We start from the raw sequence: 14,642 nt of genomic DNA on the forward strand, positions 1-14,642 counted from the left end.
TCTAATCTTAGCCACTGTCTGGCAGGTAACCTGCTCTACCCGGAGTCCCATGATCCCTACCTACAAAATGGGAATTAAAACACGTGCCTATCAGAGGACGTGTATACAGCATATGAAATGCTTTGGGCCTGACGTGGTGTTGGCCGCAGCTGCTGTCAGTGTTAGCAGGAGTCCTCGTGCTGGTATTTGAAGTTGTACTTGGGAGAGTACTATTTAGACTCCAGAACTTCAGTCCCATTCTCACCATTAATAGCCAAGCACTACCTACCTGCTAGAAAATAAGATCCCACTGGCTTGCTCTGGGAAGGATGAACTCTTCTGCAAGATTTAAGGGGTGCCTGTGGTTCCAGTTGACTCTGATCCTAAGTACGTGAACTTCTAGTTTCCCTGGAGCACCTCTGGGTTCCCATCCACCCGCCAGCAGGCAGAGCTTGGGCCCCGTGGGCCTCACGCTCCAGCTGTGCTCTTGGTGATGCGTCTGTCCCTGTCACTCCATGGGCCCAGCAGGATGCCATTGGGCAAAGCCCAGAAAGGGCTGTGCTGCGGCACATGCCCGGGCTGTGTGCTGGCCCTGCTGGACTGAGATGTGGCAGCTGCTTCTGGAACTGTCCAAGGAGCAGCTCTCCCGACCCGCCTCCCTCCCTAACCCCACCCCTAACCCTGCGATCCAGGTGAATACTGGGTGGATCCGAACCAAGGCTGCTCCAGGGACTCCTTCAAAGTCTACTGCAACTTCACAGCCGGGGGCTCGACGTGCGTCTTCCCCGACAAGAAGTCCGAGGGGGTGAGTACCCGCCTCCGTGGCCTCCTCTCCCGGTGGGGCCGGGCCAGGGCTCCAGGCATTTCACGTGCGGGCAGCTTTAAGAATGAAAGCCAGAAACGGGCCAGATCTAAACTCACGGCTGTTCCTCCGCAAGTAGACTTGAATCTGCCTTAGGAAGAAATTTCCAGCAATGGGACGGGCTTAGTGCAGCCTCATTTGTGGAAGTTGAAGGGGTGGTTGGCTCGTGGCTATCTTCCTCCTACCACGCCTGGGGCTGGGATTTCCGCCACTGGTTGGTCAAATCCTTTCTAAAATGACCCTACAGTTCTGATCTCAGAGCAACCTGAAACCCATGGAAGGACTTTTGGGAGTGAAAGTGACCCAAATACGTCTTTTAGAAGCTGGCGTTTGCTGAAATTCTTAGCGTCAGCTTCCTGGGTAGTCGCTCCTGAGCGCCATGCGTCCCTCACAGTCTGTTCAGCGAGGTTCTGATCCGTGGAGGTTTTGTGGGGTGTCGATCTGAGTCTCCTCTGTGGTCTTTCAGCATCCTCGCCTCTGTGGTGGGGTCTCTGTGTGTGCGGAAGGGTGTGAACCAGTGTGTGTGGATGGGTGTGCAGGTGGTGTGCGGTGGCATGTGGGTGGCTGGTGGATGGCGTGCAGATGGTGTGTGGATGGCGGGTGGATGGTGTGTGGATGGCGGGTGGATGGTGTGCAGATGGTGTGTGGGTTGCGTGTGGGTGGCACGTGGATGGTTGGTGGGTGGCTTGTGGATGGTGTGTGGGTGGCGTGTGGGTGGCACGTGGATGGCTGGTGGGTGGCGTGTGGATGGCTGGTGGATGGCACGTGGGTGGCGTGTGGATGGCACGTAGATGGCGTGTGGGTGGCGTGTGGATGGCACGTGGGTGGCGGGTGGGTGGCGTGTGGATGGCATGTGGATGGCGTGTGGGTGGCTTGTGGATGGTGTGTGGGTGGCGTGTGGATGGCGTGTGGGTGGCTTGTGGATGGTGTGTGGGTGGCGTGTGGATGGCACGTGGATGGCTGGTGGATGGCGTGTGGATGGCTGGTGGATGGCACGTGGGTGGCGTGTGGATGGCACGTGGATGGCGTGTGGGTGGCGTGTGGATGGCGTGTGGGTGGCGGGTGGGTGGCGTGTGGATGGCACGTGGGTGGCGTGTGGATGGCACGTGGATGGCGTGTGGGTGGCGGGTGGGTGGCGTGTGGATGGCGTGCAGGGACAGGCGTGTGTGGCAGGCGTGTGCTGCTTTCTCTCAAGCAGGCGTTGGAGGCCAGGCGCACTGTGGCCCAGGACAGGTGAGGAAGGGGGGCGAGGTTTCTACCTGGGAAGATGGTGGAGACTTTGGCCGCAGTGCCCTTTGCATCTGCCTGGACAGACCCTCCTCCGTAATGTCCCTCCCAGAGGGCTCCCCATCCCGTGCCGCACGCCGAGGGAAGTGGGTTCCTGGAGCCGCAGCCATGGTACCTGTGCAGGTTCAGGGTGGGGCACGGCAGGAGCCGGGCAACCTGTGGTCCTCGGCTTCCCGGCTGCCCCAGCGCCCAGAGCCACTTCCTCTGGAGGGAGAGGTGCCCTCTCCCTAAATCTCACTGTCACCGAGGGGAGCTCCGGCACTCCTGTGGGCCGGCAGGAACAGGGGCTCTGCACTGACATGGATGTCTTGGGGACCCCTGTTTCATGTTCACGCTCTCCCTACCTGGAATTTTAAATCCTTGGGAACCCACACTCCTGGCAACAAGACCCCTGTGGTTCACAAGGAAATTCAAACCTCAGGACCGTTGCATCTGGCAGAGGCCCAGGAGGAAAATCAAGTGGAAAAATGCTGGCTCATTCTTTTGTTGCTGTCTGTCCTCTGCAAACGGCCTCGCTGCTGGAGAGCCAGTAGGACGCCCCCCAGGAGCCCTTGCTGGTGGTGGAGCCAGGCGGACGGTGGGCTTGGGGCGCTGAGTGACGCCCGCTGCTCCTTGCCTGTCCTCTGCACCAGTGCTGACCGCCAGGGCCCCACGGGCTGGGAGCCTCGGGCGGGTTGAGGCATTCTGCCCAGTCTCCCGGGTTGCAGGGCCCCCTTGGTGGCGGAAGGGCTGGGGATGGAGGGCAGAAGTCTGGACGAGGCGCCAACCTGCCCACGCCTCTGGTCCTGCTCTGGGAGGAGGCGGCCTTCGTGCTTTTCGGGCGCAGTGCTGACAGCAGCAGGTTTGGAACCAGAGGGGAGAGTCCCGAGGGGCGGGGGGCAGGCTGGGCTTGCTCTTCCTCCAGTGGGGCCGCTTCTCAGGATCCCCTGCATGAGGCCAGCTCAGAGGAGAAGCCAGGGAATGGGGAACGGGACCTGGCGCCCAGGCAGAGCACCGGAGGGACAGCTGGGAACAGGCTGGACCTGTGGTCACTCTCCCCAGAGAGAAAACCCCACCACACACCCGGCACACACGCTGCACACGCACCATTTTACACCACGCTCACACACACCATGTACGCCCACATCCTATGCAGAAACACACATGCACGCCTCACACCCAGCCGGACCTCAGTAGGGTCTCCTGCCCACTCTGTCCGCAGGTAGAGGCCTTGGAGATGGAGCCACGCCCCCAGATCAGGGGATCGAATCAGGGAACGCCCACCTGTCTGCTCTCAGCCTATCAGTAGTAGATGATAGTCTCTGGGCGAGACGAGTGAGGATCTGCCCGTTCACCCCTTCCTTAGTTCACTCCACGAGCAGTTTTCTGCAGTCACGAGGTGCCAGGCTCTGTCCTAGGTGCTGGATACCCAGATCGGGTCAGATGCAGGCTCTCGTGACCCTGCACGTGAAGCAGGTGCTCGCGCCTGGAAGGCACCAGGGCTCCCCCGTCCCCATCGCGGTCAGGGGTCCATGCTGGAGCGAGTGCCCAGCTCTGGGGGAGTTAGGTGCACCTAAGGGATCTTCTCCCAGGAGGCCATCTTGCATCTCCGTGAGGGCAGGACGCAGGCCCGCTTGGGCGGGGAGAAGGCGTGTGTGCAGGACGTGGGAGCATTTCTCGTGAAGGCAGAAGTAACACTGTCGTTCTGTTTCTCTCCCTCCCCACCTCCCGCCTCGATGTTTAGGCCAGAATCACTTCTTGGCCCAAAGAAAACCCGGGTTCCTGGTTCAGTGAATTCAAGCGTGGCAAACTGGTAAGACGGCCTTCGACTCGTGTGCAGTGTCCGTTAAACCCACCCGTTTCGTATCTTGCAGAGTAAAATGGCCCGCTGGCCCAAAGAGCAGCCCTCCACCTGGTACAGTCAGTACAAGCGAGGGTCCCTGGTAAGTGGCCACGGGGCTGTCTGCTTGCGGCACGGCCTGGCTCGGCTCTGCATGGGACTAATCGCCCCCAGCGCCGCACCTGCTCTCGCCCTCTGGCCAAACTGCTCCACGGCCACGACCGCCAGACGCGGGCCGGCCCCTCCTGCCACGCTGACGAGGGTTCACTGTAGCCGGGAGCAGCTGGACGGTTGTCTCTTCGGGTGGAGGACACGAAGCTGGCATTCAGAGCCCCCGCTGGGTGCCGCCAGGAGCTGAGACCAGAGACACCAGGAGTGGAGGGTTTATTTTGCTAAGTCCTAGCGGGCAGCTTGGAGGAAGTGGGTCCTGGACCATTAAACCATCCAGTTCTTTCCAGGATCCGTCCTACTTGTGCCCTGCCCCTGCTGTGGCTGGGGGCCGAGGGGCCATTCCGGTTGCCGACGGGACCCTGGGCTTCTCCGCTGCATCGCCCACGACGTGCTGGTCCCTGTGTTAACTTCTGGGGAGCCAGTCTTAAGCAGGCCATCCTGGAGGTGAAAGGCAACTGGCATCCCTGTAAAGTTCTGGGTGTGATGCTTTTCTAGCCGGTATAGAGGCCGAGGCCATTTGGACCCGATCCTATGGGGCCGGCGACTGCTGCCACGCGGCAGGGTGTTTTCCCCGAGCATCTCGGGAGTTTTGATTTGGGCCCGTTTCCGGAATCAAGTGCAGAGTTCTATGCTCCCTTCCCGGCAAGTTCAAGGACTAGGTTCCAGATGTGGCCGCGTTACAGGTGCCACGAGAGCCCCCTTTGCTTCCTGCGTTCACTCTTCGGCTAGTGTCCCACCTGGGCCATCCTTGAAGGACGTCCTTCTCACTCAGAAGCCAGCTCTCGGGTCCACGACTTGCGGGCCCGACCCTCTGCCCTCAGTTGGCTCCCCGGGGGGTCCCAGGGCCACGTTCCCCCAGGACTCAGAGTAGGGCCTTCCAGCGGCCTCTGCCCGCTGCACTTGGGGACCCCCCGTTCCTAGGCCCGGGGGTACTCGTGCTCAATTAATATCTCACGGCCCGTAGCCCTGATTCCCAGCCACTGCGGCTCTTTCCAGATACTGAAGGTTTGCGCTCACCTTGCCATGTCTGGGGACTTCCTCTCGTCTCTGTGTGGGGACCTCCGGCACCCTCACCCCCTTTTTCTCCTGCTGTTTCTTCTCTCCTTCACCTCCTCGGTGCTATCCTCGGGAAGGAGCCACTGGCAGGCAGAAGGACCTGAAGTGGACGCCCACTCGGGGAGGCAGTGCCCGGGGCCCTTGAGCCGGGTGGATAGAGGTGGGGGGGTGGGGGGCGCAGGAGTCAGGAGGAGCCGGGGCCGTGGTCCTTTCTGCAGCCGTGCTGGTGGCCTTCTCCAGACAGGGCCCCACACACCCACCCCGTTGCTCTGTGGAAGCAGGTAGAGAACACCCACTTTCAGCCACCAGCCCAGAGCCTGTCTGCTGCTTGGGTCCTGTTTCGCAGACAGTTGACCAAGGATGGAGGTGAAGGGACAGTCTAGGGGAAACATCACCGCATCTTTGGCATTTTCCTGCTGCATCATTTCTAGCAGCCTGTGACCATCAGAGTGGACAGGGCATAAATACAGGTCCCTCCCTGAAGAAAGAGGTGCTTTTCTGGGCCGGCTGCCCTGGGCGCCCCACGTGAAAGTGATACTGCAGAGCTGCTTCCCGCCGGGAGGGCGGGGCCTCATGACGGGGCTCTGGGACTTCATCGTGGGGCGGGGCTTGGCCGTGCCTGTCGTCCTCCACCTGCCCGGCACTGGGGGCTTCAGGTCCTTCTGCGTCCAGCACTGCCCGCCTCTCTCTGCGCATGCGTCCTTCCTACAGTCAGTCGCCTTCCGTCCAGGAGGAACAGCCAATGGCCCAGACTGCGGTTGGTATTCACTCTCCCTCCTCAAGGTCCGGCTGGAAGTCGGTGTCTGGTGGCTGTGTGGGGAGCTGGCCAGCAGCTCTGCGCTCCCCCCGCTCCGGCGGCAAGGGCAGGATCCCAGGCCTGGCTCACCGCCTTCAGCTCTAACTGTATAGACATCTCTATACATACGTGCACAATATCAGCTTAAATTCTCGCTCGAGTGTTCAGGACGGCTCTCTTAGGGTAGGCTGGGGGCTAGGGTCCGAGACAGAGCAGGGAAGAGAAACGCGGGTCTCAGATGCTGATGTCCGTCTGTGCGTCGTCTGACGGGGAGACGTGATGGGCCACCCTGCCCTGCTGGGTGTGTGAGGAGAGCCTGGCCTCTCACGCTGAGGGCCTTCAGGGAGAGGAGAGAGCCGCCTCGTCCCAGGGGCTAAGGACCGCCCCCGCCCCTGCTGTGTCCAGCAGCTCAGAAAGCTGCAGTTTAGAAGACGCGGAAACCGATCCGTCTCTCCGGACGCCTGGCACTGGCCCGCGCCCGGCTGAGCTCTCAGCCCCGCGTGCATCCGACCTGCGATGCTGCGAAGCCACTGGAGGACCAACACTGTCTCCCGGTGCTGCCCTGGGTTTGCTGGCAGAGAGCGGGGCTTTCAGCGAGGCTCCTGCCGCCAGAGCGCCCCGGGCTGCCCGCTCAGTGTGGGCTGACCACCCCAGGCCACGGCACGGCCCACTCTGCTTTCCACTGGATTCCGTGCCCGGGCAGGGGCAAGAAGGGCCTCTCCCCTGTGCCTCCACGATGGTGCCTGGTCCCTCCAGGCTTCTGGCTCTTGGCCGTATGTCCTGTGACCCCCTCACAGGCCAGCCTTCCTGTCTGCTGGCCAAGACCCCGTGCCTCAGACCCCTTCCTCCCCGAAGCCACCTGCCCTTCCTGTCTCCAATTCTCATGGCCCCAGCCAGGTCCTTGTACGTCACAGAGATTAGCCAGTGGTTTTCATGTATTAGCATGATCTAACGAGCACCGTTTTTTCTCCGGCATCGGGGCACAGTGACAGGGATGTACATGCCAAGCTCATGCCCTCAGGGTACTCATGGTCCAGGGAGGGCTGCAGACCAGGCCCCAGGTGCCTCTGACACAGGAGTCCAGTGCTGGTGTGGAGGGCCTGACAGCCAGTAGGAAAGATGGACACTGAACCGGGCCAAGGGGGGTGAGGGCACCTAACCCTGGCAGGCTTCCTGGAGGCAGAGGCACATGAGCTGAACCCTGGAGGCTGAGTAGGGACCAACCAGGTAAAGTAGAGTGGGCGGGTTATCTAGGTCCCTGAAAGGAATGAGGCGTGGTTCACAGTGTTCCAGGGAACCCCCCAGAGAGCCCAGTGCATGCTGGCCTGGGGCCCGGGGCCCGGGCGTGCAGCAGGTTTCCAGGCGGGGCTCTGGGCGTAGCCCACGCTCCAGAGGAGACAGCGAGTGGCTGAAGCTCTGGAAGCCCCGGCCGTGTGGACGAGGGGCTCTGCGCAGCCTGTGTGCCCTCCCTGCTGAGCGCCCCTTCTTGTGCCCCTGCAGCTCTCCTACGTGGACACAGAAGGCAACCCCGTGGGCGTGGTCCAGATGACCTTCCTACGGCTGCTCAGCGCCTCCGCCCACCAGAACATCACCTACAACTGCTACCAGTCGGTCGCCTGGCAGGACGCCGCCACGGGCAGCTACGACAAGGCCATGCGCTTCCTGGGCTCCAACGATGAGGAGATGTCCTACGATAACAGCCCCTACATTCACGCCCTGGTGGACGGCTGCGCTGTGAGTGTCGCCCGCAGCCCTGCCTGGGGGGGGGGGGATGGGCGACGGCGTCCGTCGGTGCCTCACGCAGTTCATTCGGTCACCACGAACTTCCCGGGCACCTACCGTGGGCCGGGCCCTGTGCGCAGCGAGGGCCCAGGCACGGTGCCGCTGACCGTGGCTGGCGGACGTGGAATCCCCAGGCCAGCGGTGGGGACCTTCCCGCGGAGCTGGGGTCGGGAAGGCCACGCTGAGACCTGATGGCAAAGGCCGACCGGGGTCCCTGATCCCGTGCCTGCTGTGACGTGGAGCGTTCTTGGTCCGATGCGGAAGTTGAGACGCCTCCACTTTTGGGGAATGTCCGGAGCTGAGTCTGAGTTTGCTCCTGGGAGTGTGGCCGTGCTGGGAGGTGTCCTGCAGACTCAGAGGGCATTGACAGTGTCAGCCCTTGTGACACCCCCGGCCCTCACTGGGTCACCTCCCTGGACCCTGTGCCGCCCTCTGGGAAGGACATTCTGCTCAGGCCCGAGAAGCCAGTCAGGCCTGGGGTTGCTTCGCTCTTTGGCCCCCGGCCCCTGCGCTTGCCAGGGTCAGCCCCTCGACTGTGCCTCCCGGGGCTGCGTCTGCCCTGGGCAGCCCGGGTCCGAGCTGCATCCTCCTGTCCTGGGCCGTGCACGGGGCCCAGTCCTGGTGAAACCCTCGGTCGTGTCCCTCCTGTGGCCTTTCCAGGACTGGAGATGGGGGTGTCAGCAGGAAGCACCGCCTCTGCGGGTCTTAGTGTCACATCTGACATCAGACCCCCGGCCTCTCACCACCTGCTCCCCAGAGACCCTGCCCGAGGCCCCCCACCCAGCCTGGCTCCCTTGGGGGACACTTAGTGTCCAGGGCCAGTTTCGCGGTGCCGGCGCCTGTGGACACCCTCCTCTGGAAGGCACTGTGCCTCTGGTCTCGAGGTCGGGAAAGCTCTTCGCTAATTCCCAGGCCCCAGTTCCGGTCAGGGCCCTTCCCGTGGATTTCCGCATTGAGGGAACCACGTGCAGTCCCTTCTGGTTCTTCCTGGTTCCAGAAGGTTTCACCACTTGGCTCCGACACCCTTGTTGTACAGAGTGGCCAGGACACGTATCAGAGCTGGTCACAGGTGTCCCGGGCACTGAGCTGCCTCTGCGTGCTGGTGAGCAGCCAGTGCTCCTGCCTGTGCGTCCATCTTCCCCGCTGGGCGTTCCTGTCCTGTGCTTTCGGGGCGTGTGTGTGGGATCTGAGGGTTCTCCCTAAGGCCTGCTGAGGTGGTCTGGCTACTTGGCCAAGACAGAGTGTCTGGATGGCCCTGCAAGGCAGGAAAGTGGGAGGGCAGCGCTGACCCACTGGGTCGCTAGTAGCCGCTGAGGGCAGGACTCGGGTGGATCCAAGTTCACGTCCCGCCTGCTCCCTGGCTGCCCCGCTGCGACTGGGATGGACCCTTCAGCTGTGGGAAGCTCCAGTCCTTCTCTCTACAAAAGGATCCAGTTATAACCCCCAAGGGATTCCTTGGGGCTAGAGGTGAGTGCAGGGCAGGCGTGAGGCCAGGGTGCCCGGAAGGGCGGCCTCCCCTCCACGCTGCCCTGGCCCCTGGGACTGGTGACGGTCAGTCCTTCAGACCTGCCCATGGAGTGCGCAGAACTGGTCCCTGTTTAAGGTCAGATAGGGATGCAGTTCCCTGTGGAAAGAGATCCAGAAGCATCCGGAAGCCTCAGCCGTCCAGCATGTGTTCACGTTCCTGACGCAGACGCCAAGCTGCTCCCAGAAGGCCGTGAGGCACCGGGTGAAGTCATCCCTCACGTCTGTCTTCTACAAACAGAAGTTATAACAGCACCGCGTCACAGGGCTGTTCCAGGGGGAACGTGCCTAAAACGACCTCAGAGCCGTGCTCAGCTGCCGTGAGCCCCAGAAGAATCCCTGTTCCTGTGATTGTTTTAGGCAACACGGGCTCACAGGCACAAGGCAGTCACGGTGGAGGTGTGAGGAGAAACAGGGACTCTCGTAGAGCAGAGGCAGAGCCTGGGACGGGGCTTGGAGCTCCTTGGCTTCCACGGCAGAAAGGGCAACACTCTGGGTGGCCCCATACGTGTCATCTGGTAGAGCGTGCAGACTGGTTTTCTGGAAGAGAGACCGTTCCCTGGAAGGGATGCTGGGAGAATGTATCTTGTGAAGAACCGACTGGGGTGAAAAGGCAGAGGCCCCTGGCCCCCTAATGCAGCTCAGAAGCCTCCTGCACTCTTGAGCGCTTCCTGGGAAGATTCAAGTGCCCCATGCCTCTTCCTCTCGAAGCTCCCTGCCCAGAAGTTTCCAGTACTGCTGTCGAACTCAGAACCTGACCTCCCGGCTCTGCAGGTTCCCAGTACAGGGCAGGCTCGGACCTTCCTTAATCCTACAATCCAAAGTCCTCTCCCTCTGGCCCAACGTCTCCTGATGACGTGGGTGTGCTGTCAGCATCTGGGGCAGCTGCCCATTGCTTGGGCCTTTCAGGACATCACCAGCATCCATGCACCCAGGGCACGAGGAGCACTCCCCACTCCTGGGTGAGAACCACTCATCAGGGTCTTCGCTTTATTTTGTGAGTGACCTGCCAAGACCCTCAGGGTGTGGCAGAGCTGAGTCTCCTAATTCCCACCCCAGCATTCTTCCCACCACAGTCCCTTCCTGGCATAGCTGCACCTTGAATGCCTCCATCAACGGGGAGCTCACTACCTCCTGAGTCAGCCCAGGCCACGGTTCTGAAGTCTCAGTGTTAGGAAGCTCTTCTGAGAAATGAGCTGGAACCCGTTTGCCCATTATTTCCACCTGTCATTCCTGTTCTGTTCCCTTAAGGCATGCAGAGAAAAGCTGGTTCTAGACCAGAGTTTCTCAGCCTTTGGGGCCGGATGATTCTTTGCTGTGTGTGGGTGTGGCAGGGGAGTAGAAGGGTCCTGTGCACTGTAGGATATTGAGCAGAATTCCTGGACTTGACCAGCTAGATCCTCTACCCACTCGGCTGTGACAACCAGAAGTTCCTCCAGACATGGCCACATGCGCCCCGGGGAACAAAACTGCCGTTCTACAGGAAGGACAGTCAAAGATCTGGGGATCGCTCAGAAGGCTGGAAGGACCGGGCTCCTTCGCCGCCACCCAAAGAAGTCAGCCCTGCTGCCCAGGAGCTCCGCAGCTGAGATCCACGGGACTCCCGACCGTGAGCTTCTCCTTGAGAAAATCAACAGCACCGATCCAATTTTCTGCCCCGACGCCAGGAATCCTGGCAGTCATTTCTGAGCTCTGTAGTGGTCCTCTGGGCATCGCCAATGCAGAGGCAAGACTTAGCATCATGGGAATATCTGGATTTGGCGCTTGACATTTTTACTTCTGGAAAAGATGTTGCCTTTGAGGAGGTGGAGAGATCATGACTCTAGACAGAATAATCCTGTTGATGGAGGACATGGGCCCACGTTCCTTCAGGCAGGGGAGAGGATTCCGGGGAGGGTTGGGCCCAGCAGAGCATGGAGGTGGGGCATAGGGGCACTTCTGAAGAACGGCCTGGAACGGTCAGCGCCTGCTCACCCCACCCAACTCCGCTGCCCACCGGAAGTTCAGCCACAGTTTGAAAAGTCACATCCCTCCCAGGTAATCCTGCAGGAGGCCTGAAGGAATGCGTGCTAGCTGCCTCCCCCGGGGCGGGGGTTGGGGGGGGGGGCCTGCTTGATTCACATGGTGATAAGGGCCAGGGCTTCCCTGGTGGCGCAGTGGTTAAGAATCCAGCTGCCAATACAGAGGACACGGGTTTGAGCCCTGGTCCGGGAAGATCCCACATGCCGCGGAGCAACTAAGCCTGTGTGCCACAACTACTGAGCCTACGCTCTAGAGCCTGCGAGCCACAACTACTGAGCCCACGTGCAACTACTGAAGCCTGTGCGCCTAGAGCCCGCGCTCCACAAGAGAAGTCACCGCAATGAGAAGTCTGCGCACCGCAACAAAGAGTAGCCCCTGCTCGCTGCAACTAGAGAAAAGCCCGTGCGCAGCAACAAAGACCCAACGCGGCCAAAAATAAATAAATAAAATAAATCTATTTAAAAAAAAATAAAAAATAAGGGCCAAGGACACTGGGATTCGGACGCTGGCACGGTGCGGCCCTGTAGCCTGATGGGTGGGCCACTGAGCAGGGCCGGCCCTGTGGAGGAGCACAGATGACCGGGCAGGAGGCCCAAGGAGCCATGCCACATAAATCCCCTTGCCTGTGCAGCTCTGCACACCCCCGGGGGCCATTGCCAGCCCATAATGGTTATTAATGCCTCAGGAACGACGGGGTAATGGAGCGGTGTGCGCACGGCGGCTTACAGCTTACAGATGCCCCCGCTAAGCGCTCTGATCGTCGGAGCTCTGGGCCCCATCAATCCGAGAGAAGTCACCCTGCCAGCTGAGCACGCGCCACCGTCCCTTGTGGGCGGAAGAGACGGGCGCCGGCCCTGCCAAGGGCTGTTTGCCCCACTCCCCGTGGGGAAGGAGAAGGCTGGGCTGCCCAGCTCACGGGTGCCCGAGGCTCAGGCCGCCTGTGGCCGAGGCCGCACAGCTCCCCGTGACAGCAGCGGCTCACGGGAGGCCAGCCCAGACGTCTCACTTGAGTCCCTGCTGGGTGGTTGTCGGACCAGTGAGGGGGTAGAGCTGGGGCAGGCAGGGTGGACTCTGGCCCCTCCTCGCTGGACTGGCCGAGAGAGGGCGAGGGCTCAGCTTCCTCCCAGGGCTCCATCCTGCAGGGGCGTGGCTGGGCATCCTCTCTGGGGACCCCGTGTTGGAAGCTCGTAGCATCTGTGCCCTTGAGCTCCTGGCCGCCAGAGCAGGTCCTTCAGACAGTGTCGCTCAGGGGATGGCCGTGACCCACGTGTGTCCGAATTGCCCGAGCTGCGTCTAAACCAGGCAGACGCTGCATCCACCCTAGGCCTCCTGAATCCCATCTCTGGGAGGGACCAGAGCCGGTAGTGCTAACGAGCTCCCGAGGGGACGCACGTCGGCTCGTAAGTGCGAGTCCTGGCTTTAAAGCATTTCCAGCCTGGCCTGCTGCGGGTAGGAGTGAGCGCTCTCCTTAAGGCAGGGCTGTGGGGAGGACAGGTTCGCGGGGTCAGGGAGGCCCTTCAGGAGGCGACGTCTAGAAGCTCACAGAGCAGGTCTCTCCCAGGCTCGGCGCCTTCGTGGAGGCCTGGCCGGGAGCCCTGCCCCCATGAGGCTTCCTTCCATCCTCGTCACCTCCTGGAGTTCCAGTGGAGAAAAATGAGCCGCAGAGAGCGTATTACTTATCCATGGCTTGTAACAAATTACCTCCCAAAGGTAGCACCTAGAAAAACAAACACCTGTCATTTGACTCAGTTTCCGAGGGCCAGGACTCGGGGGCAGCGTAGCTGCGTGGCTGTGGCCCAGCATCTCTCCCGTCTGCGTGAGCTGCCGCCACAAATCACTGCAGAGCAGGGACTTGTCGAGAACAAGCAGTTGTCTCTCACGGTTCTGGAGGCTGTATGTCTGAGCCGGGCGCCGGCTGACGGGCTCTGGTGAGGGCCCTCCCCCGGGTTACAGACAGCCGCCTTCACGCGGGGTTAAGAGCTAGCTTTCTGGCTGTGTCTTAAAGGGGCACGAGTCCCATTCATGAGGCTCCACTCTGACCTAATTGGCTCCCAACGGCTCTGCCTCCCAACTCCGTCACAGTAAGGCTCGCCCACCTGGATCTGGGGGCCACACACAGTCTGTCCCTCATGGTGCCGTGAGGTTGCTGAGCTGCTGTCACATGAAGGTGCCCTCGTGAGGGGCTGTTCCTCACCAAGTGGGCTCCCCCGGGGAGGGATCCGTGGGGGATATGGGGCTGGGGCCGTCGTGGAAGCTGCCACCCGGAGAGCGAAGGCCGCCTCATAGCAGCTGGACTTACTGAGCGCCTCCCCAGGGTCATGCAGGGCTCCAGGGGCTTTATGTGGTCACACAGGTGATGGTCACGGCCTCCCCCAGAGGGAGGGACCCACGCTGTCCCACGGGAGGGGAACAAGGCCCCGGGAGGCACTGCCTTCTCCCTCAGCTAGACATGCCTCGCTGGGGAAAAGACGGGAGGGAGGGCCTCCCCGGGGCCAGATCCAGCTGAGGATGTGCCTGGTCCAGTGCGAGGTGGAGAAGGCTGCTGGTCCCAGACAGGTGGGCAGACCGTGTCTACGAGGATCCGGGACCCTCGTCTTGGGGGAATTGATGGGGGACGGGGTCAGTGCCTCCCTGACAAGTGTCCTAATGCTCAGGGTTGGCTGTGGGTGCTGTCTGACCAGGGTGGACCTGCACCTTCACCCCCTGTATTCTGGGAGATGTGGAGGGCGGCAGAGGGGTGACACCACTCCTGGAGCAGTTCTGTCCCTTTCCTGGGGCTCACTCTCCTAATCGGAAACGTGGGGCTCACGTCCCCCAGGGTGGTGCTGAGCGTGAACTCAGATGCTCACGGGGATGGAACAGGTGGTCGGAGCAAGGGAGGGCCTGATTCATCCCAGTAGATGCTCCTCCCCCAAGCTCGCCCGGTCCCTCCATACCTCAGTTTACCCAGTACTCCTCTGAGGGCGGGTAAGGCCCCTGTCCTCGAACTTGTGAACGCGGATCCCTCTCACTTCCGAGCGCGGTCCAGCCCGCTGATGGCCCCAGGGAGGGCCTGCGATCCGCTGTCGCGGTCTTGGGATTCTCAGACTTCCTCATCTTCGAACAAGGAGTCCCTGGTGTGGATGTGCCACCTGGCGGGGAGGGGACACGGGTCCAAATGGGCTGCGGACCCTTGCACGGCCTCCTTACGCGCGCTCCTGTGCCCCTCCCGGACGGGGGGTGAGGCGGACGTCTTGGGGTGCGCCGCCTGCTCCCCACGGCTCGCCCTGCTGAGGGTGGGTTTTCGGAGCCGTGGCGGGCGTGGATGGCTGGTTCATCTCGGAGCCCCCGCTGACCCGCATCCC

The 14,642-nt window shown here is 61.6% G+C and overlaps 1 protein-coding gene across 2 annotated transcripts in view; it reads left to right on the plus strand.

Annotated features, from left to right (window-relative positions):
* COL5A1 (collagen type V alpha 1 chain) overlaps window positions 1-14,642 on the plus strand; it is a 154,012-nt gene that overhangs the window by 138,209 nt on the left and 1,161 nt on the right. Inside the window, exons 63-65 of one of the 2 annotated variants that reach the window (XM_060013863.1) lie at window positions 672-784; window positions 3,852-3,920; window positions 7,471-7,704. In XM_060013863.1, coding sequence (XP_059869846.1) covers window positions 672-784; window positions 3,852-3,920; window positions 7,471-7,704 — 416 coding nt within the window. Of the gene's footprint in view, window positions 1-671; window positions 785-3,851; window positions 3,921-3,981; window positions 4,051-7,470; window positions 7,705-14,642 lie in introns of both variants that reach the window. The other variant, XM_060013864.1, reaches the window with a different exon arrangement.

This window comes from Delphinus delphis, chromosome 6 (genome assembly GCF_949987515.2).
Source record: "Delphinus delphis chromosome 6, mDelDel1.2, whole genome shotgun sequence".
NCBI classification, from domain to species: Eukaryota; Metazoa; Chordata; class Mammalia; order Artiodactyla; family Delphinidae; genus Delphinus; species Delphinus delphis.